This window comes from Drosophila virilis, chromosome 4, assembly GCF_030788295.1.
Source record: "Drosophila virilis strain 15010-1051.87 chromosome 4, Dvir_AGI_RSII-ME, whole genome shotgun sequence".
NCBI classification, from domain to species: Eukaryota; Metazoa; Arthropoda; class Insecta; order Diptera; family Drosophilidae; genus Drosophila; species Drosophila virilis.
Window position 1 is genome coordinate 8,756,614 of NC_091546.1, and position 22,963 is coordinate 8,779,576.

Genomic DNA, 22,963 nt, shown 5'->3' on the forward strand with positions numbered 1-22,963 from the left:
CATGTGCGACCTTCCAGCTGGCATTGGACACGGTAATAGGGTCGAAGATAAATGCGTTAACCTACCTAAACTATATTGTGCTGATAGGGGCGACAAGAGAACAATACGTCGAGAATTTAGGGGAGGTTTTCCGTTGGAGGAACAGGAAGAGATGTTGCGTTAAGGACAGATTGAGGACTTGGCCTGTGTTAGCTTATCAGGACTTTTCCGCCAAATTCGCCTTGCAGAGTGACGCGACTAGGCCTCGGTGCAGTGCTGACGCAGACGATATAGAAGGGCTGCTTGGTAATCGGGTGGTCGATCAGGATCACCTCGCACTTAAATGACTAACCTCAACGATGAGGGAAACTCAACGTCTTGGGTGCACTATCAAAGCATCCTCCATAGACCTGTCAGCAAGCTATGGTGACCGAGTCCCCCTGCGAATGAGTCGCGGGTACGCAACGTTATTCCCTATAAATAATATCATACCCAAGCTAAACAATATCATGGACTTTGCGGGCTTTACTGAAAATTTATCCGCAGCTTTGTTTAAATAGCCAATGTACAAATTAGCATAAATTTAAAATTATGAAGTTTGACTGATCTGATATTAATTCTTCCGAATTTCGAGAAACTATTCTAGTTAACTACTGATGTAAATAACATTGCTGTAGGTGCAGTGGTATCGCAAGATAACATAGATAATAGACTGCAGGTCATAGTACAGTCTGCCCAGTCAATCTAGCTATGTGCGTCCGTCTGTCGATCTGTCGGATGTATTAACGCAGGAAACTCATAATTCCATCAATCAAATTCCATCAATATCATATATATGTCAAGTATCTTTCATTTTATAGCTATCACCACCTCCCCGCAACTACCTCATAGTTACATATCAAGGAAATTCAAATTATGCACCAATATAAGCCACATATTTAAGTGCAATGAGCATTTCTAGAATACACGAACATGTTATAATACAATAAGATCGACTGCTCATAGAGATCGATTAAGAAACACAGAAGTAAATGTGTTTTCCCTGCCCACATGTTTGCGGCAGCTAGCGCTAATTCCAAGGGTTTCTGTATACATGTACACACACTTATGCGCGTCTGCTTCGAATTCTATCAACAGCATTGCTATTGCGATTGCATTGTTTTCTGTGCTGCTATTTTAATTTTTTTTTTTTTTTTTTTCATTATGACTCAGTTTTTGGTGTGGCTGTAGAGTAGAGGCAGTGGCAAGTTGTGCGGTCTGTCACGAGTTCGAGTCCTACTGAGGAAGCTATTTTTTTTGGCTGGAGTGGCTGCTGAGTAGAGTCGTCAGCAAGTAATGCAGTCACTTGCGAATTCGAACGGGAACTTTTTTTATTTTGCTTTATTACTACAAACGATAGCGCGTAGCGCGAGCTATTCGTGTTGAAATAAGAGGGTCTTCCCTAGTCGAGAGCTCCCGACTAGAAGCTTTTACTTGTTTGTTGGACAACTTTCAGAAATAGCTGCGTAGAACAAACCCCAAATTCTTTTATAAACTATACCTTTGATAACTTTCATGTATTTGGAGACATTTGACTAATGGCTTTACAGGTATGTGCGAACAGTAAGCCTCGTAAATGCTGAGTTTGATACAAACATGTTGGAAAACAGAATATGTTGCCATGCCACAACTTAATTCTCAACCGATCGTTCCTATCATGAGAAAAAGACCAGTTCGCATGTAAACAGACAGACGGACCTGGGGTGTTGATGCTGATCGAGATTATATACTCTTTATGAACTTGAAGTTGTTGCCTTCTAAGGGTATAGCAAATAATAGCGAACTTCTTCTACCAACACCAAAATCCAGATGCTTGAGTTTTAACCGATCTTGATGATCAAAATTGTGGGTTAAATTAGTGGTAGTTCCAATTGATTAACTTATTTAATCTATATCAATATCTCTGCCAGAGGTTCTTTCTCTCTGGAGAAAGATACTTGATTTATATATGCTATACATATGTTAATATACTATTCTAGAAGCTTCATTTGCTCTTAAATGGATAAAATCTCTTTTAGTATATAATTAATTTTTGCATATATTCAATTAAAATATTCTTGGATTTTCCAACATTTATTCAAAATATGCTATGTATGCAGTCCTTTACCTTTACTCGCAATGCGCATGTCTGATGTCGAGGAAGAAAAAGTAAAATAAGATTGAACCAATTTCATAGAAACTTACGTGACGAAAATTAAAGTATCAAATGTCGGGATAAAAACATTTATCACATATCATAAAATGATTGAGTCGCAAAGCTTTCGCATCGTACTCTATACTGTGTATATTTGTAAGTTAGTTATTATGCATATTAAGTTTTTTCTTCATGTTCTTGTTGTGTTTATATGCATGAGATATAATAAGACAAAAATGTTTAAAAATATGCCTATAGTACTTTCTAGATTAGCACTATGCCAGCGCGAGCATTATGGGTCAAAAATTAATATGACGGACATGCTTATGCTGGGAGAGCAAGTCAATGGTTTCAATTTTAATGAGGAACCAATAGTCAAGTACAGAGGACCCTATTTTGATACAACTGCAACAAAAAATGTGACATCCCTAGTTGGTAAAACAGGACATCTGAACTGTCGCATCAAAAATCTCGGCAATAAAACGGTGGGTTATTATTGAATACGAAAGTACTTCAAATAAACGTTGTGAAAATTAAAGGTATCTTGGATAAGACACAGGGATTTACACCTCTTAACAGTGTCTGAAAGTACTTACACTTCGGATCAGAGATTTAATGCAATCTATAATAAGCAAACTGGTGACTGGTCATTACAGGTACGTGAAAACATTACAATCGTGCTTCATTTCAAATCAAATAAAAAATTTAATTTTCTTTATGAATGGCAGACAATCGATAAAAATCTATATAGAAATTATCTTCTTTGATTTTGTATCCTTTATTTTCTCGCTATTTGTTATAAAATTGTTTGTAACGTTTAAACCACCTGTAATAATTAAATAATTTTTACTTTTCAGATTAAATATCCACAAATTAGAGATTCTGGAGTTTACGAATGTCAGATATCGACGACACCTCCAGTTGGATATACCATGATCTTCTCTGTTGTGGGTATGTTCTTCGATTTTAAAGCTTCTATTGATAAAAATAGATAAAATCAACTGAAAAACGAACAGACTAGCGAACACACAGACAGTAAGACAGACATTTTCAAAAATCAACAAACTCTTTTCAATTTGTGATTCCATTGGGTACGAATAAAGCTTACAGCGGTTCCCCGTGTGCGGATCATGGCTACTGTGGGCATACCTGACACTTTTACAGCTCACTTATTATTTAAATTATTACCATTAAATTAACTTCCATTGAAATAAAAGGACATTATCTTTACAGAGCCAATTACAACTATTCCTGGAGCTCCAGAATTATATATTGATTTAGGATCTACAGTTAATTTAACTTGTATTGTAAAACATCTTCCTGACCCCCCACTTATGGTTCACTGGACTCACAACAATCAGGTAAGTGTAAGCAAATTGTCAAATTAATTGTCACAGTGTTATTTTATTCTGAGCTTCTCACAAAGTGACCTCGTTTAGTAAATTCTAAAGATTTTCCACATTAATGAAGAGTTAACTTTTTCAGGAAATAAACTATGATTCGCCAAGAGGAGGGGTATCTGTTATAACCGAAAAAGGCGACATAACGACTTCTTATCTGCTAATTCAGCGTGCTCAAATATCTGATTCTGGCAAGTATTCCTGCTTGCCATCAAACGCTAATTCCAAATCAGTTTACGTTCACATATTAAATGGTAAAACGATTTTGTAAACAATTTACTCTCATAATAATAATATACATGGTATTTGCTTTATATAGGTGATCACCCGGCAGCAGTCCAAGGAGCGAACTTAATCAGAAGCTTAAGTTTGAATGCTTTAATATTATTATTAATAATATTAGCACATCTTTAAGCTCGAAGCTCAAAATTTTATTTATATTTGTAAATATAGTTATTCAAAGTACTCATCAAAACAAAAAATCAAAAACAATAAATAAATAAGTGACCAATTTAAGAAACTAAAATCGATGACTTACTTTATTAAACAAGCAACTGAATTGTTTAACATCGAAAGCTTTGATAATGCAGGCTGATCCTATTTTTATCCAGATTTAAAAATTCCAGTATTTTAGTGGCATCAAATAATGTTGAAGTTCCACAGGCCAATGATCCGAAGAAAACTGCCTGATTTGCGAATGTGATTAGCATACAATACGGTTCATGTTCTTCCACATCCTTCTTAATCACCGCGCATCAATCCAATCAAGCACATATGGAAGGAGCTGGAGAAAAGGCTGAAAAAGCGTACATTTCCCACGAAGACTGAGCTTACAGGAAAGGAAATTGATATTGAACCAAATGTTGCCGAAAAAGTGGTGCATTTAATGCCAAATTGCCTAGAAAGAATTATAAAGCAAAAAGTCTTGCCAATACTTAAGTCCGTGACTGTAAATAATAAAATGTGTTCTTAGGAACTTTTTTGTAATATTATATATTTAACATTTTTTACATATTTTTAGCTTCATTATCTTCTTGTTTCCAATATTTGGTAATGACAGATTTAATCACCACTAAGCGTAAATTATATATAAGGGAATTAAGTGTATCTTCGGCTAGCCGAACGCCGCTTATCATTGTATATGCAAAGCTTGAATGAATATTTTGCCATACAACTTGTTTTTCTTTTTAATTTAAGGTAAAGTGCTATATAATATATTATTACGATACGATTAATATAGGTATCATATATCAACAATCATTGGTGTTTAATGCTGATTTAGAATATATAAATATATATTTTTCATGCGTTACACATTTCATGAAAAAGTATGTTTACCTCTTCTAGGGTATAAAAAGGGTGGGAATAAAATATGTTATTCGATATACTCACATTTGCCTGGGTTATAGAGTATATAAGAGGGCGTGTCTATTTCAGTCATCCAAAGCAATGAAAGAGATGCCGATATCACAGACCAGACAAGAAAATATTCTTACTACATTTTCACTCAACTTTAAGAAACCGGATTTTGTCTTAAGACTTGAGTAAAATTACGACATCGACGTTATGAATGGGAGTAGTAGTTGCGGGCCAGGTGCCTGCACCTGTTCCGTCCAGAAGTGGAAGTGGATCTGTTGAGTGTAACTCGGTAAGCAACTTTTTATTGTCGACTTGCAGGTATGACCAGAGAGAGAGAGAGAGAGAGAGAGAGAGAGAGAGAGAGATGGGAAGAGTGCAAAACGTAAGAGGCACAAGCAAGTTCTGACAATGATCCTGAGAAATAGCCGCTCACACTGAAATTCATTCAAAATACCCTAGGTAAAACTCTAATTGCCACTCAAGAAGAGTACAAAATAATGCAACGGCAACGGCAACAGCAGCAGAAAAAACTAAAGGGACTGAAGAATATTGAGGTAATGATAACAAGCCGCTCGCTCACCTCACAATGCAACAGGTGACGGACGCCAAAACGGTCTTCCTCTTGGGGAGAAGAAGTCAAGTTGCTACCTGTTAATACATAAATACATATGTATGTACATCAAACGATGCCTACGAGCAACGAATAAAGGTAGTACATACACACATATGCCACAGTGCCCAAACGTGAGCAGGTGCTCGTGCCCGTGCCAGAGCGTTCAAGACGAGTTTGTTTGAGATCAATTGATAGCCGTAGCGTTGTGTAATGTTGATCTTGTTTTGGTAACGTAGTGGAGCATTGAGTTAAATGAGCCTGACTCTTAATTTTGCTGGATGGCCGCTGGTCTTGTCCGCGAGACGACTTTTAGTATGTGTATGCTTGTGTGTCTTCTGAGTATGTTATGTCTGAATGGTATTGGTATTTTAAGTGTTTGCAGTTTTTCTTCAAGAAGGTCATGGCCGATTCAAGCGATCCTGATCACGCAGTATTTGTTGAGCATTGAAAGAAATGGGTGCGGAGATTCACTGTTAACAATAAAAATTAAAATACAAATACAAATAAAAATAAAAATAAAAATACAATAACACGACTACTGTAAAAAGCCTAATGCAAACTGTTTTCCAAAATGGAATTATGCGTTTTAATACCAAAAGAGTTTTCCTTAACAAAGTTATCCTTGCCGACTAACATCGAATCTGTTTTAACCGTGTGTGCAACAACTAATATCAAAAGAGGAACTTTATTTTATCCGTTTCATGGCACCATTCGCACCGACAAAATAGAAAACTTAAAATATCCTGATGAAAATGATGTAAGTGTACTATTTCTTATTAAAGGAAGTGACTTATCTGAAGAAGAGTAATGAATTAATAATATAAATTGTGAATAAATTGCGTTTTGAGTTGTTACATGTGTTTTTTTTTGTAAAACAATTATAATATTCTAAGGTATAAAAATTGATTAAAAACAATTGTATATAAAATATACATATCCTGATTAGTATCAGTATCCGGTCTTTCAGTTTAAGCCATCATTATATATGAATGATCGGTAAACTATATTAATTAATTAACGGTCGAGAATAAACTCGTTTATTTTGACAATATCTTAGCTGAAATTATATTTACATGATGCATAGAAAAAAACTGAGTAATTTTGAGCTTTATAATTCTCCCTGAAAATCTGCCAAGCTGATTTTATTAAATCAAGATTATTTCATTTCTCTTAACTTAAATTCAAAGCTATTTGGCTGTAAAAAAATTACTTTTGTATTTTATACATTTTGCACTAATAAAATGTGTTGAGCGGCATCCTTCGTTTATTTTTTCGTAAAAGTGGGCCACAACAGGAAATAACAGCTTTCTTCTTGATGCATAAAACGTAAAACGAAAAATTATGCAGTATGTATATGTTTTATGAATCTTAACTGGCGTGCTCGTCTAATTGTGCAGTAGCAGTAGTAGGTAATATCTGACATCGGTTTTTTAACCTAACAATTACGACTTTACTCCTGACGCATAAATACAATCTTATCGACTTCGATAATGTAAATTGCTGGATAAATCATTTTTATTTGCTGCATTTGGTGTTGGTAATAAAGGGTTCAGGGTATCTCCTAGTGGAGAATTTGCGACTAGAGTCTCTTACTTGTTTTTTCTTGAAGCTTACTTCTTGGTATGAATGTGGAGTACGAGGCTGTGACAAGGCTGTGCTGTCGGTAACGGTCTCAAGCCCACTTAAGGACGCTTTAATTTTTTAAAATTTATTTTTATAACTGCTAAAGCAAACGAGCTCCTTGCACGAGCAGCATTACACATACATATATATTTAAATAAAACTGTTTCTCCTGACAGACTGATTGGTGATTAACTCAAAACCGTAAAGGAATCGAATCGGATCGGGTTCAAACATATTTTTAAAGAACTTTGTGAGAAGTTTTTATTAATATAAAGAATATAATTACATTATTCACCATCCGACTACTGTTGCTACTCACACAATGATTTGATATAACATTATAATGGTCTTGCGAAAATTTTAATTTTAAAAGCGATCTTTTAAGCAATCGATAAAAGTCGATATCAAAATCCAGTTTTTTGAGCGAATCTCTTATATGTAGCTTCTATAATATCAAATATCTTTCATTATTTAGCTATCAACATTTTTCTGCAAAGCTAAAGAAATCAAGCGCGTTACGCGAGTTGCATGTGGTGTTGGTAGAAGGTTCTTAAAGAAAGTCCTTTATTGCGAAAAGTTCTTTAATCTGAAAATCTTAATTTTTAACAGTATTTTCCTAAGCGACTTAAGTCATGAGTGTCCCAGCTAGGACATACTCAAATTTGCTCAGCACCTGTTTAATTGATATGGTAGTTGTCAATTACCGTGAGACGGTTCCCTTGCCAATCTCAATTTAAGATACAAACAACTTTAACTGCGGTGTCGACTAGACCTAAGCATATTCACAAGGAACAATAGCTTGGTTTACATTATAAGAACATGTATTACGCATCGTTGCCTCAGAAATGTTTTGGAAAGAAATGCTTCTGAATACTTACATATGTATATATGTAGTGTGAACGATTCAGCCCCTCACTGAATTTTTCTCAGGCTTGCCGTAAATAACTGCTGAAGCGTTAAAGAAAACTGTGAGAACTTCTTGAAAATATCTCGAGTCCGTCTTCAAGACTTCCCAGCGTCATGGGAGAGTGATCACCCTATTGACTCTTAGAAAAAAATTATAGCATTAAATTCGTAGCAATCATATATATGCTTGTGTTAGTGTCTTCTTCATATTATATATATGTTCATGCATATATCTTTTTGCTCAAAAACTTTATTTTTTATTAAAATAAAAAAAACAATACATTAATAATATATACAAAGTGATTTATACATAATATGATGTTGGATATAAATTATAAATTTCAATGAAAATATAATTTCGGCTTGTGCCGAAACTTTTCTGAATGAGATACAGCAACAACAAAGAATAAACGTTAATAAAAGTATATTTATATATATGTGAACTTATACATATATGAACAGATCGAGAAGAGCCTTCTTATAATGGGTTAAAAGATCTAATCAGTGGGCATGGATATTCAAGAAAATATATTTGCACAATTTGTTGTTTATAGAAAGTCGTTAGTAATCGAATTATCAATTTTCGACATTTTGGCCGGCTATTTTCCAAATATCTTATAAAAGCCGATTTTACGGTTCAAAATTTTCGACTCCCATAGCTTGGTCAAATCTCATCCGATTTCCACGAGGGTTGGGGGTTTATTCACTGATTAGAAATTAAATTTATGCTTAAAACTTAATCCACCAAGTCTAGAACCTCCATTTTCACCAAGAACGGATGTTTTTTCGAAAAGTATGAAACACCCCCTTCAAACTAAGTTAACCAGAACTCTGAAAATATTGTTGAAGGCGATTGAGAATGGCAACGATTTTTCCATACTTGCGTGTGGAATATCCAAAAAACCTATCTTAGCTTGCACTTCTATCCCAAATCTTGAAAGCATTTGGAAAAGTAACAGACCACCAGTAGTAATTGCGTAAATTACTTAAAATGTTATATATGAATATATATTTTGTTTTTATATATTTCAGCTGAGGCATCGGCACGGCTTGTATCATGAAGTTTCATACAATAATGGAACGTGTGTGATCCACTGTAATTGGATACGATTTCTTAAGATCGCGGGCTCGTTTGACCGTAATGTAAATCTTATTTGTTCGATGGTTAAAGGGGATCCATTGTATGAAGTTATTAAGCCAATTAAAATTAATCAGGAATTAGTGGTTTATTACATACCAGAACGTCGGGAAGATAATATATTTTCGACTGTACGTTCGACCCTTTATAGGAAAGCTATGGACGCCATTCTACAAGGTATACCTTTGCAAACTAAATTAAAATCTGTTTCTAATTTGTATTTTACTTTTTCAGACAGTCCTCTTGATTTGTCTTTAGCATTAATGTATAAAATACCAAATTTACCACTATCTCCGCCGATTAGTGAGGATGAACAAAAGTCTGTGCTGAGCGATTCTTCTGGATCCTTATTATCACTGGTTGACAGTACAACTGACAACTCAACAACATCATCAACATCGATGGATGAAATAAAGGACTTTACGGCAATCTCTCCTAAAAGAAAAACCAATATCGAAAGTTACAAATATGGAGGTTCAAGAAAACGCATGGGAAAAAATGAAAGACCTTTGCTACCTTGTGAAGTCTGCAGAAAAGCCTTCGACCGGCCAAGTCTACTTAAGAGACATATGAGAACTCATACGGGTACTTTTTTTTGTTATAATTAATTACACATTCACCTAGCTAAGATTTCGTATAGCGATATCCATTAACGAAAGGCCGAGAGAAAGAAAAATAGTACAACCTTTGAGTCGATGTCATAAGATAAGCTTTAATAAAATTAAAGTTAACAAGTTAGGCGATGGCACAAGCTTTAACATGCTAATGGGTTTTTAGATTTGCAACGTCTTTTAAATTATCTGGTCCACATCTTGATGCTAACATTCGCTTTAGAACATGCATACCGGTTTTAACCTTTAATAAATGCATTGGTGATTTGGAATATTATGTACAATTTATTAATCACTAGATATTACTTAATCGCCATTTAGTCTTACATTTTACTAAATATTTTTTCTATTACCTATATCCCGGTTTTCACAGGTGAAAAGCCACATATTTGTATGGTTTGCGGAAAAGGATTTAGTACTTCCAGCTCTTTGAATACTCATAGGTACGGCTATATTAAAAATGATCAGCAAAAAAATTAACTTAAATCTTAAAAAAAAAAAAAATTATAGGAGAATTCACTCCGGGGAAAAACCACACGAATGTCCAGTGTGCGGAAAAAAGTTTACCGCCAGCAGCAACTTATATTACCATAGGATGACACATATTAAGGTAATTTTTTAAATACTATTTTTTATACCCTGAGCCCAGTGGAAATCTGTAACATGCAGAAAGAAGCATATCCGACCCCATAATGTATATATAGCTATGTCCGTCTGTCTGTCCGTCCTTCCGCGTTCCGTATCTATTAACGTACATTCTACATTTTGAACGTAGGTCCTCCTAGTGCCCGCGCAGTGTGCGATCCTATAATCGATAACTTTTGTCCGTGTAAAGTCTTTTAGATCATCTGATGTGGAAATATTTCTGGCATTATTTTTATTTAATTAAATGTAGTTATAACAAAACAATATTTAATGACTATATGGGTTTATTTTTATGCTTTTTCAAAAAGGAAAAACCACATAAGTGTAATTTATGCGCAAAGTCATTTCCAACTCCTGGTGACCTAAAGTCCCACAAGTACGTTCACAGTGGATCATGGCCGTTCAAATGCTCAATATGTTTCCGCGGTTTCTCAAAGCAGACGAATCTGAAGAATCATTTATTTCTGCACAGTGGTAAGTTTTATAAAGAGTATATTTTAAAATATTTGGCATAAGTATATTCTCGTTACGCATGAAAAGGAACAAAAAATATATAAAAGATTGCCCTGAAGAAATGTATAGTTCGAAACCTTAAAGATTAAATACCCTTGCAGACATACCTTACTAAAGCTGATGTTCCTATAGCTAAATGATATAGTAGTCCGATATCATAAACATTTTGCGGAATCTTTTATTTGTTAAGACATCAGAATCTTATGAGCGATCGATTCTTTGGCAGCATATTTTGATAGTGGCGGGTAGTCCTTGATAAACTAATCCGCTTGTATAGTACGACGAATCTTTGATGGTATCATGATTTCTCGAAAATTTCTCGGTTTAGAGGACGGATCGGCGCTTTAATATGTACTGCGTTAAGAAGACTGGGCTATAGAGCAGAGTGCAAGGCCCCAGCTTCAGGCCAATTGCCACCTGAGCTCTTTACCTGTTTGATGAGCTTCAGCTGCTCCTAGTTCAGATGATACAGTCATATGTTGATGTCTCTTATCCTATAGAGGAACTGACAACGCTTACCCAAGGCCCAATTCATCTATCAGTATTCATACATTCTGGAGATCATTTTTATTTTGTCACTCGTTTTGGGAGAAAACCGCCCCAGTGCCATTGGCTCGGGAACTCCCGACTAGAGCGTCTTACTTGTTTGTATCTTAATATTACGTGTTAACTTAAAGTCCAATTTGTGTTGAGTTAGCCTTGTTATACCCTGAACGCACTTAAAACGGGTAAAATGGGTATGTAACAGGAAGCATCTGCAACCGCATAAATATATATAAATTCTTGATCAACATCAATAACCGAGTCGATTTATCCATGTACGTCTGTCTGTCCGACTATCTGACCGGCCGCTCCTATGTATGATCGCGTCGATCTCAAAAAATATAAGATCTAGAGATTGGAACGCAGGCTCTCCTAAGGCCCGCGCACTACAAGTTTGTTTCCGATAATTGATAACTTTTCCCGTTTGCTAGCACGCGATAAAAATCGATATTAATTTCCTATTTTTTATGTTTTAATGAATTTGACAAGTAAAGCTATTATTTTATAACTATCGCCACCCCCTACTGTGGTACATGTCGATTTTGGCGATTTTCTTAATAACTCGTATAATCTCTAAATGATTTTAGAATAAGTATAAAAATTCATTATTCGTTATGTCAGATAACTCATTTTGAGTAATATTTTAACGTAATATAGCCCTAAAAAGTCAGGAAAAATCAAAGCTGACTCAAGTTTCAACGTTCTCAAATTTGTGTGAGAATAGTGAGAAGTCGTGATCGGGGCTGCAAAGCAGAAGAGAGCGTAAAAATTGGGAGACTTTCCACGCTCTCTCCCGTTCTTTTGCTGCAGCGTACGCAAGCCATTTCTAGTGATTATATGGGGCAAAAATGAGACAACACCGGATCAAAGTCTTCGGCAGCCTTCAAAACATTTTACGATGGAAAATCTACGATCTTTTAAAAATGGTAAGTGAAAAATTTTTATGGGTATGCATGCTATATATAATTGTATATATATACATGTATTGAAGAAAACACAAAAATGAGCGCGCTAGAAAAATTGTAACAGCCGCAGTAGCGTCTCTTGCAATTATATTCTGTCTGCTTATTTATTGTCTGTTTCCAGCTCAACTTCGCGAGTTCTGCATGAATCATAATTAATCACATAACATCCACAATATTTTTTCTGATACAAAAAACAATAAAAATTTCTGCAGTGAAATTTAAAAAAAAAAAATGTTCAAATATAGTACTTTTAGCTTTTCTGGTCTTTACTTGGGCATAAAAAGCTTTTTGCCTCCTGAAAGCAAATCGGTTAAATAAAAACGCTCATTTACTTGCTGATAAAAATATTAGAGAAGAATCCTCGGAAATATAAGTTCTTCCGGAAAATACCAGATTTTAAAATTTAAAAAAACCTGATCAGAGAAAAATTAACAATGGATTTTTCCCCATATGGAATACCATATGTATCTGAAAAAGGAGGTTAACTTTATAATGTTAATGCATATTTTTCTTATCCTTTCAGATTTCAATTTTAACGTGTTTAGTATGTAATGTTTAGCTAATTCTGTTTTCGAGAGAGTATTGTGTCTTGTGTAAATAATATTAAATTATGTTCAATTTATTTATTTACTATTTATCAATTACAATAAATACTAAGAAATATTTAAGAATTGAGTGGTTGTGTTTCCGTTTGGGGTATGGGAGTTCTTCTCTTCTGCCTGTTACTTAAAATGTCCCCCATAGAGGGGATTGGACAAACTATAATATAGCTAAAATAAATCTCTTGTATGGATAACTCATTTGCTTAGAATGATATGTAGATCAAACGTGATATTCTATGCGTCTTACATATATGCGAAATTTTTGTCTATTATTATAAGAACCCCTTTTTCTTATAAAGATATCAAAACCAAACTCTTCAGGTTTTTGTCTCACTATTCTATGAACATCGGACACTATATAATACAGCTGCCATAGGATCGATCGGTGAAAAGTAGGTTCTTGCATGAAAAACTTTTAAAACTCATTGCTTTGATCGAAGCGGTAATAATTAAGTTTCATACTACAATCATCCGCCCGCCTTCTTGCAGGATCAGGGTAGAAAAAACATATAGAATAATTTTTCCGTTCATTCATTCTTCCAGCAAAGGTGGTTGTTAAGAGCTTAGGAGGGAGGGGGCATTAAATTGCATTGGGGTATCTTATAAAATAAATAATTTAATTAAATTACATGAGATCGGAAGGACATACGGAGATCGACTCTGCTTTTAAAAATCAGGTTTTAGGTGCTGCCCGTCACATCAATTTGCAAATGGACATTTTTGCCATTTCCCTCTTAAAGAGCATTAGTAGCTGTATCCGTCTGTCTGTCAGTCCATCCTACATGAGCTAGATACTTAGAATTCAGAACATCGATCAGCCGCCAGCACGAGGTTTTTTTTCCCAAGCAATTAATAAAGCTAGACTCAATAAATTTGATTTGTAGCTTCTATAATAGGATATTCGATGCTTAGAGGGTTCAGGGCATCCACTAGTCGGCAACTACCGGCTACCCCTTTTAGTTGTTTATTTTAATGATAAATGAAAAGAATAGACAAGTATTAGACATTTTGACCAGTCTCTTTAAGGTGTACACTAAAAAAGTCATATAGATATTTTTATTTATGTTATTTTTTTTTTTTTATATTCAGGCGACAAGCCACACGGCTGTGAATTATGCAAAAAGAAATTTGCCTTGGCCTGCAACCTGCGTGCACATATGAAGACCCACGATGGTAAGTCGCAATATTAATAATGTATAATGAACTATCGTCGTGCTTAATATGTTTGAATCATAAATAATGCCATGGGTTCTTAAGACGTAGATCTAAAACCACTAACCTTCACTAGTAATTGATGATTTTAAGAAAAGAATTCAACGTTTAGGTTTCGGTGCAGAGATGCGTTCCTTATATTGAACGGGCAGTAAGGGTCCAGACACAGAGTACGATCTTTGAGGTCTTGTATCATACGTCATTTATTTCGGGCAGCTATGCACCATATTTGTATAGCGTAGCACAGCCTGGATCTGGACATATATGATTGCCTTGCACCTAAAAGACAGCCTGGTCATCCTTCCTCTGTATCTTTGGACGGCAGTCTTTATGTGGACGCCCAGGCACATGAGTTCGTAGACTTGGTTTATCGATTTTCGAGGTGAATTAAGCAGGTTTTTGTCGGACTGAGGCGTACTTTCCATAGTTTCGTTAAGAAGTCGAGCTGACCTGAATAATCCTTGGCAGACATGGCTTTATCGACTAGGTTATTTCATGCTGAATAATATATGGTCGGAGATGCTGCCTCCTGTCTTTGTACAAAGCTATTATGCCTTTAGTATTACACCAATTTTCAACGTGTTTAATGAAAAATTTCTTATATTTCTTCCATATTTCTTTATCTTTATAGGTGACCTACAGGATGAATGTGTTAGATGTGAAAAGCCGATTATTGGAAATAGCATTATTTTACAGCGGAATAAAATATGCGAAAAATGTCTAGATTTGGGCGATTCAGAAAATGAAAAGAAATTTGCATTACCAGCGAAACAAAGTATGGACACAGAAGAAGAAGCAGACTCTTCCATTGGTGCAACAGAGTCTAGTGAAAAATAAATTTTAAACCTCTTTTGTTAGGAGCCTTTCGAACTAAATGAAAATTCATTATTAATCCCTTAAATTAATAATGTGACCAAAAACTAAAATGTTCTAAACTATTTAAACAAAATAAACCCTATTTATTTAAAAAAAATTATAATAAATATATTAATAAATATGTATTTATAAAATAGTTAATCTAAGCTGAAATGAAATAAAGCACTCACAGAGTCAGCGTTTAGTGATAAAATACAGACAATAATCAAATCTTCAAGGAACTTTATTTTAGTGGTTTATGGCGAACTCCCGGCGCTAAGTATACACAGATCAAAATATGTAACTTTTTTGATACCTCCCCCATCCCTCTCTATAGGTATATATGTATGCACATGCATACATATGTATATAAAATATATGGAAATATATTTGAAAGTGATCTCCAACAAAAATTAACAAAAACAAAAAACTATCAAAATTGCACAGCATAGACCCGCGCACTATCTGTTTGTTAGCACACAATCATCGGACGAATCACAAATAAAAAACACACCTGACAACTAATAGCATTCCTTGAAAATAAGAATTTGCCGCTTTTTTGTTTGTTATACAAAATAGCGAAGGTACCAGACGAACCCGTTTACGAAGTACCCGTTGCAAAGTACTCGTTACATTTGGGTAATTGTTAATAATATTGTACTCGAAAAGAATTTAGTGATTCAAGTCACGTTCACATCCACATCCACATAAGATGACATATTCTAATATATATATATATTTATATATATGTATATACATTATAAATACAAATAAATTATTATTTTGTTGTTTTTCGTTCCTTCTTGTAGTTTTTCCATCGTTCCAATTAATAATTCGTTTTTAATTGTTTATCCTTCCGTTTTTAATACAGAATAAGAATTGACCAATTCCATTGTTCCATTGCTCTCTGTGCTGTTTCTCCGCTGTTATCCAAATCAGAGGCACTTTAGGAGCCTACTATGCCAAGTTATGGGAGTAGGAAATTTTTGCCCAATTTGGGGGAGCCATTTTAATATAAATTTTGACCAAGAATAAAGTTTTCAGATTTTGTTGCCAAATTGATCCAATCCTTGCCTAATATGAATTACAGGGAACGATTTTTTGCTTTCTAAATATTCCAAAAATCTTCGACAACGGGAATTGGAATATTTTATTTATTTCGATCCCGATAATCAATGTATTCTTCTTTGCGCTCTATATAATGGGCCGATGCCCCACACAACAACAAAATATATCGACGCTGCCGATAATATCAAAAGCAAGAAATATAAGAAACAAAGTAAATTATCGCTTATCGGAAAGAAACTCGTTTTGCGCGGGCAATAGGAGGACCCAAAGTCCAAATTTCTTAGCTCCTATAAATTCCGATATCCTTGCGTTCATACATACGGACATACGGACGGACGGACAGACTGGCGGAGATGGCTAGATCGCCTCGGCTGTTGATGCTGATCAAGAATATATATGAATAAACTGGTCGGTTCTGCTATAATTTAATGAATATTTTAATCGGTCATCCATTAATTTAATGTGCTTTTAAAATCAGACAATCAGAAAAAATTAATTTTAGGGTTATTTTTACTCTTGGAAAATTGATGGTGGAAAGAATCCACGATACTTACCATAAATGTATAAAGAAGCAATTACTGCAATATTAGTTTTCATTTATTGTTTCCATGTTTTAGACATTTCAAATCTTTTTATTTTTTAAATTAATCTTTTTTATCTATTTACTAACATTGCCTTCTTCATTTGTAGAATTATTAAGATCACTATTGTTGCAAGTTTCTCCTGAAGATCCACTGACATTTGCCACGTACAGTGCTGGGTCAATTACTTTTGGTATGGGTTTTATTTCCGTTCCTAATTCCTTTTCAATACGATGCAGGTCAAATCGATCCTCGTAAGTAATTAAATTAATGGCGATACCTAAAAGAAAAAGTATTAAGTGGTGAGCCCATAAGTACATATTATTTATATTAATGCAACTTAAATTTAAAAGATGTGAGGAAGTTTGTCTGCAAATTCTTACATTTACAATATGGATGGCCATTTACTGTATGTGACCACATAGTATGTTATACCAAAGGTGTACTTGGATTCACTAAAGGTTGGTCTACGGAGTTTAACGATCCTTTTTTACCCAATCTTCTCTACATCTTTCTTGTTCTCCCTATCCTTGAATAGTGCTATTGCATCTGGTCTCCGCAGTTTGCCAATAGCCTGGATCGTATTAGGTCATTTCAGAAGCAATTTCTACTTCTACTCCAACAGGCTTCTTCTTCTTGATCTTCCGTCGTTAACCAACCGTAGGAAAATCCTCGGTGTTGTCTTCCTATATAAGTTGATTGTTGGCGACAAAGTTTCTTATTTTCTGTTTTGGCGTCTTCAATTCTCTGTTCCGTCCAATCCTACCAGGAATTATCGACCCTTATTCCTACCTACGTGCACAACAGATAACGCATGCTTTGCAATCACTTTTCTTCACAAATAATAACAAATTAAAAAAAAAAAAAAATATATTAAAATTGACAATTGCTGCTCGAGTTAAACAGGCGACTGATCCGACGTTCGGACACCCAAGCTACAAAGTCACATATGTAATGCGCTTTCTAATACAAGCTTTGTAGGTCAAAAAGAAGCTTCTGTAAAAATGTCCGCTTAAGGGCTTGTGTTAGTCGCAGTTCAGTCAATTACCGGCCAGAAGTAAATTTTTCATAAATTTTAGAAGAAATTGCCCTGCGTTCCCCACACGACACTTTTCAAACATAAAAAAAATACTATAATGTAGGGATATCTTCTGCTTGTCGAATTACTCTTGCGATACTGCGGAAAATGTGAGAATATTAAAGCTCGAAGCTTTGATTAATGTATTGAGGAAAAGAAATATTAGTCGGACCATTAAATTGGGCAGCTAGTTCACGTAAACAGACAGACGGACATAGCCATATCGACGCGACGGTTGTGGCTAAAATCTAAAATACATATAAGTACTTTATGTGGCCGGAGATGCCTTCTACTATGCGGTAGACTTTTTTTTTGACAAAATCATAATAATTAAAATAAAATATATAAAAAAAATAATCTTATATTTAAAAAGGAATGTTTTTATATTTTAAGAATTGTAATTACTTACCTAAATGACCAAACCGACCAGATCGGCCGATTCGATGTAAATATGTTTCCGCCATTCGTGGAAAATCGAAATTGATTACGACATTCACAGCTTGTACATCTATACCACGGGTAAACAAATCAGAGCAAACCAAATTACGGCACAGACCTTGTCGGAAATCGTGAAAGACTCTGTTTCTATGTGCTTGGGCCATTTTAGCATGAATGTAGTAACAGCAATAGCCGAGTTCAGTTATTTTTTTTGCTAAGAGTTCAACACGTTGCGTAGAGTTGCAAAATATTATTGATTGATTTATTTGCAGTTTTGAAAATAAAGTGTTTAAGCAGTGAACTTTCTGCCGTTCTTGTACAAATGCATAGTATTGGGTGACACCTTTCAATGTTAACTCTTCCATAAGGTTTATCTCATAGGGTTCACGCAAATGTTTTTCCATAAAGTTTTTTACGGTTAATGGAAATGTAGCGGAAAACAGCAATATCTGTGGATCCTTGGGTAATTTTAATATAACATGATCCAGCATGCCTTGAAAATCTAATGAAAGCAGCTTATCAGCTTCATCCAAGACTAATATTTTACAATGGGACATATCTGCCACTTTTTTATCCATTAAATCCAAAATTCGACCGGGAGTTGCAATTATTAATTGTACTGAAATAAAATAAATAAATTTAAATTATCTTGAAAAGTTGAATCTTAACAAATGTATTTAAATAATAATACGAGCTCGTGTGCTTTAGCTGTAATAAAAATAAATAAACAAAAAAAAAAAATAATAATAATTCCCTCAATAGGATCAAGCGCCTCAAAAGATCAATCGAATAGATCGCGCAGCATGTTTCAAGGTTTTATGGACAGCGAACGGAAATGATCAATCTTGAAGTTGATAGAAAACTTTTAAGGAAATTTAAATCAAAATAGGTTAATGCCACTATTGATTCTCAAAAAATTATGGACTTTGAATAAAATGTTAGCAATGCCTTTAATTTTGATTGTAACTTGCATAAAATTAATAAACGATTTTATTTCCATCTTTAAGAGATAATCTTTGTTATAAATTGAAATAAACTCAATACCTTTTTGATATATACGAAGAATGTCATCCTTTAAAATGGTTCCTCCTGTTGTTACCATTACTCGAATATCCAGATGCTTAGCAAGTTCAATGCATATTTGTGAAGTCTGCAAAGCCAGTTCTCGTGTAGGGACCATTACTAATGCTTGAATATAGTCTTTAGTGGGGTCAATTTGCTCCAGGACAGGAATGCAATATGCTCCCGTTTTTCCAGTGCCGTTTTTTGCTCGAGCTAAAACATCTTTTCCGCTTAAGGCAATAGGTATAGCAGCTTCTTGAATCGGTGATGGTCGCTCCCAACCTTTTTCGAAAATACCCATGAGAAGTTCCCGCTTAAGACAAAATTCTTCAAATTCGTTGCCACGTGTATCAGTCACATCCTGAAAAGATCGTACGCATTATTCTATATAATATAAATATATTGTAAAAACAAAATCTACTAATATACATATTTTTAAATATTTCTTAAATATGTATAATCTTATATATATGACTATCTATTGCCATCTGCTATTTAAATTTATTGCAAGTGGCAAATTTAAATAGACCCGTATTATCTATAAATATATTTTATTTAAACCTAAAAATAAACTTACTGTTGTTTTGAATCGGTTGTCCTTTGGGGGAAGCTTCAGTTTAGATTTCCAACCCATGTCGTCACTTAAATTAGTGGCAATTTGATGATCACTTAAAATCCTAAAACAATATGCAAGTAGATTATTTATCAATGAGTGTTTTAGTAGTTTTACAAATATTATATGGTATATATGCAGAGTATATGTGCAGAGGTTGCCTTAATTGCGCCAGTGTAAACGACCTCCATCAGCCATCTAAATTTAGAGCATTTTAAACGTAGGTCCTCTCCTAATGCCCGCGTAACGTGCCTTGTTTCCCAGCAATCGATATTCTACTTTCAGAGTCAGAGTATGTTTTACTTTTCATTAGATTGCTGAGAGCCTGTACGCAATCTATTTGTGGCTTAAATTGGTGGTCAAACAGGTTTATTAGGACTAGCTCATAAGTTTTGAAATCTTTGCGTTCATAAATAAGGACAGACAGATGGACGGGCGGACATACTGACAGATAGATGGATATGACTGGATCGACTTTGCTATTGATGCTGATCAAGAATATATATACTTTACGGGGTTGGAGATGCTTTCTTCTGTCTGTTACATACATTTGCAGAAATACATTTATCTATTTTGCACGGGTTCAGGGTATAAAAATTAGAAAAATCCGAAAACTAATCTTTTGTTCGTGCTATTTCATCCAAAAGCATTTTCCATCCGATTGTTAACAAAAATGTTGGCCAATTTTCATCTATTTACCTGCAATTTATCAAAAATCTTGAATACCACAATTGTGGGTAGAATTTTCAAAATCACTGAAACACTTATTCATTCAGTTCTTCAGGGATGAATTGAAAATAATATGCAATATTGTGAAAAGAGGAAAGCGAAGGAAATTAATTTGAACCCGGAACTTTTGAGCATCAAATCTCTCCAAAAAAAAATTTCCAAAATCGTGCGAATCTATCATATAAAATAACATGGTGAAAATTGTACGTTCATCAGTTTAATATAGAGAGATGTATTCAAATTAAAATATGTAATATTATTTTAATATCTTGTTTTCGACCAACTACAAATAGCTTTTACACTCTCCTGATCTCTCTTGCCTTACATTCCACATTTTTAAAAGCGAACCCTCTTCTAACAGGCACGCCGGGCAAGCTGAGTAACAGACAAAACAAGATAACTTTACTCGGAAGTGCCTCCCGGGAGATTCGCCGCAGCCCGCGAAGCCATAACATGGGTAGTTTACGCTGCGGCCGCGCTGCATGTTCCCCAGGACTATGGGGGAACGCCTTTATAAAGATTTCTAGACTTGGGTATTTTTTGTCCGTTCTTTATTAAACTTCGAGGGTTTTAAAAGGGCATCCAAATGCGTGTAAATACCTGAGCCTAAGACAAAGCATCTAACAATGCGTTTTTTAACATCGTCGGAACATGGGCGGAAACATACTCGTATAACGCGAAAGTAGCATGACTTACGTCTAAATCTCTAGCTGTTATGGTTTCCGAGATCTACTCGCTCGTGCATACCGACATGGCCAAATCGACTTAACATTTACATTTCAGCAAATAGATGTTCGTTTATGAGTCTTTCATTCTCTGCGATTAACATGTTCAAATACATTTAATTAGGTATCGTATATTGGTTTTTCAAGCAAATACTGCTACTATAGGCAAAAAAAAAAGAATGCCTGTGCATAGAAAACTGCTGTCAAGATATCTTCACCAAACACAGTAATTTACTTTTTACTGTTGCCCCTTGTATTTTGTATACGTTTCTTTCATTAAATTTAGAAAATCTATATAAATACATCTAGGCGTAATATTAATACGCACTTAAATATGTACACATGCAATGCATAACTCAATTTGTATGTGCATTAAAGGCATGATCTCAGTTATATTGAAATGAGTGCATTTGGTGCGTGTTCTTTTAATATAAAATCTAAATTAAGAAATATGTATGTAAATTGTACAAACCCTTTGTTAACCAAACTGGGGTGACCCTGAACAATTTTCTCTGTCATCATCCTTGCAGTTTAGTTAATTTTATTCGAAGTATTTGTGTGACGATCTAAAAATTAAAGCAATGATGCATATATTTTTTCCACATCTGAATTATAAAGCTGGTATGTGTCATGGTCTTACCTGTTGTTTTAAATAGTAAATATAGCTCCGCAATTATTCTTTTTATGGCTTTAACTTATTCCAAGTCTAACGGTGAATATACCAAATTGAGATTGAATATACAGCTTAGATATCACAAATACAACCTAATGAGCAGTAGAAACCTTTACAGCCTTACAACTTCTTATCAATAATACCAATTACAAGAAAACAATCATTCGGTAAAAAAAACATGTGAATATTTGTAAGTGATGTGAAAACTTCACACGTTCGATTAGTTAAGTTCACTATTTAGTTTATTATCAACGAGGTTTTTCTCTATCAGGTTAAGTTTTTTTTTATATTTAAATTACTTTTAGCAGAGAATAAAAGATAATGCGTTGTTTTTTTTCTTCAAAATTTATGTAGGTTGTTCCTATCACAAAATGTTCCATACAAAATGAAACAGATAGACTTTGAAACAATGGAATCGGTACACAAATTGGAAATTAACATATACATTTAATTAAACTCATTCTTTTTTTAGATTATATACACATTGATTTGTTTGTTGGCTATTTTGGATTCAATACAATGAACAAAACACCCTGAATTTTTCAAAGAAATAGTTTCCTAGAGTACAATATTAATTTTGATGCTCCACAATATCAGCTGAATTTAAAAATTTAATCGGATTAGGCTTTCGTTGCCTAAGGCTCACATAAAAGAAGCATTATTTTAATTTACAAATTCAAGAAGTTCAAGTTGCCAGATATATACATTATATTGATTTAAAGGCCAAACCATGAAGAAAGACCTTAACCATGATGCACAATTGATCAGGAGGCCAAACGCTGAGCAATGAAAATTATCGTTTAAAAATTATCGTTTAAAAATTAAGACACAGGAAGAATTAATTTTTTGACGGACGTTT

The 22,963-nt window shown here is 34.3% G+C and overlaps 3 protein-coding genes and 1 long non-coding RNA gene across 7 annotated transcripts; 3 read left to right on the plus strand and 1 right to left on the minus strand.

Moving 5' to 3' along the window:
- Positions 1–2,141: 2,141 nt before the first annotated feature.
- Positions 2,142–4,078, plus strand: dpr21 (defective proboscis extension response 21). The gene is made up of 7 exons (XM_015173199.3): positions 2,142–2,308; positions 2,411–2,637; positions 2,692–2,808; positions 3,010–3,103; positions 3,386–3,513; positions 3,638–3,806; positions 3,872–4,078. The coding sequence occupies exons 1-7, from the start codon at positions 2,260–2,262 to the stop codon at positions 3,964–3,966; spliced, it is 879 nt and encodes a 292-aa protein (XP_015028685.2). The 5' UTR covers positions 2,142–2,259; the 3' UTR covers positions 3,967–4,078.
- Positions 4,079–5,306: 1,228 nt separating this feature from the next.
- On the plus strand, positions 5,307–15,480 carry LOC26531295 (zinc finger protein 3). 4 transcript variants are annotated; one of them, XM_032437999.2, is made up of 8 exons: positions 5,307–6,281; positions 9,086–9,368; positions 9,426–9,776; positions 10,176–10,245; positions 10,313–10,412; positions 10,756–10,921; positions 14,160–14,243; positions 14,914–15,466. In XM_032437999.2, exons 1-8 carry the CDS (start codon positions 6,096–6,098, stop codon positions 15,117–15,119), a joined length of 1,446 nt encoding a protein of 481 aa, XP_032293890.1. In that variant the 5' UTR covers positions 5,307–6,095; the 3' UTR covers positions 15,120–15,466. The 4 variants fall into 4 exon arrangements, 2 of the variants coding, with proteins under 2 accessions (XP_032293890.1, XP_070065386.1); XR_011416736.1 differs by lacking the exons at positions 5,307–6,281; positions 9,086–9,368; positions 14,914–15,466 and adding an exon at positions 12,161–12,429 and having other exon boundaries at positions 9,394–9,776; XR_011416735.1 differs by lacking the exons at positions 5,307–6,281; positions 9,086–9,368; positions 14,160–14,243; positions 14,914–15,466 and adding exons at positions 12,161–12,429; positions 12,992–13,131 and having other exon boundaries at positions 9,394–9,776.
- Positions 15,481–16,780: 1,300 nt separating this feature from the next.
- Positions 16,781–22,232, minus strand: me31B (ATP-dependent RNA helicase me31b). The gene is made up of 6 exons (XM_002052369.4): positions 22,072–22,232; positions 21,904–21,997; positions 19,942–20,041; positions 19,347–19,725; positions 18,274–18,921; positions 16,781–17,066 (listed from the first exon to the last, which is right to left on the minus strand). The coding sequence occupies exons 2-6, from the start codon at positions 21,951–21,953 to the stop codon at positions 16,864–16,866; spliced, it is 1,380 nt and encodes a 459-aa protein (XP_002052405.1). The 5' UTR covers positions 21,954–21,997; positions 22,072–22,232; the 3' UTR covers positions 16,781–16,863.
- Positions 18,897–19,569, plus strand: LOC116651727 (uncharacterized). The gene is made up of 2 exons (XR_004304755.2): positions 18,897–19,012; positions 19,065–19,569. It is a non-coding gene; the product is annotated as an uncharacterized lncRNA (long non-coding RNA).
- Positions 22,233–22,963: the final 731 nt, after the last annotated feature.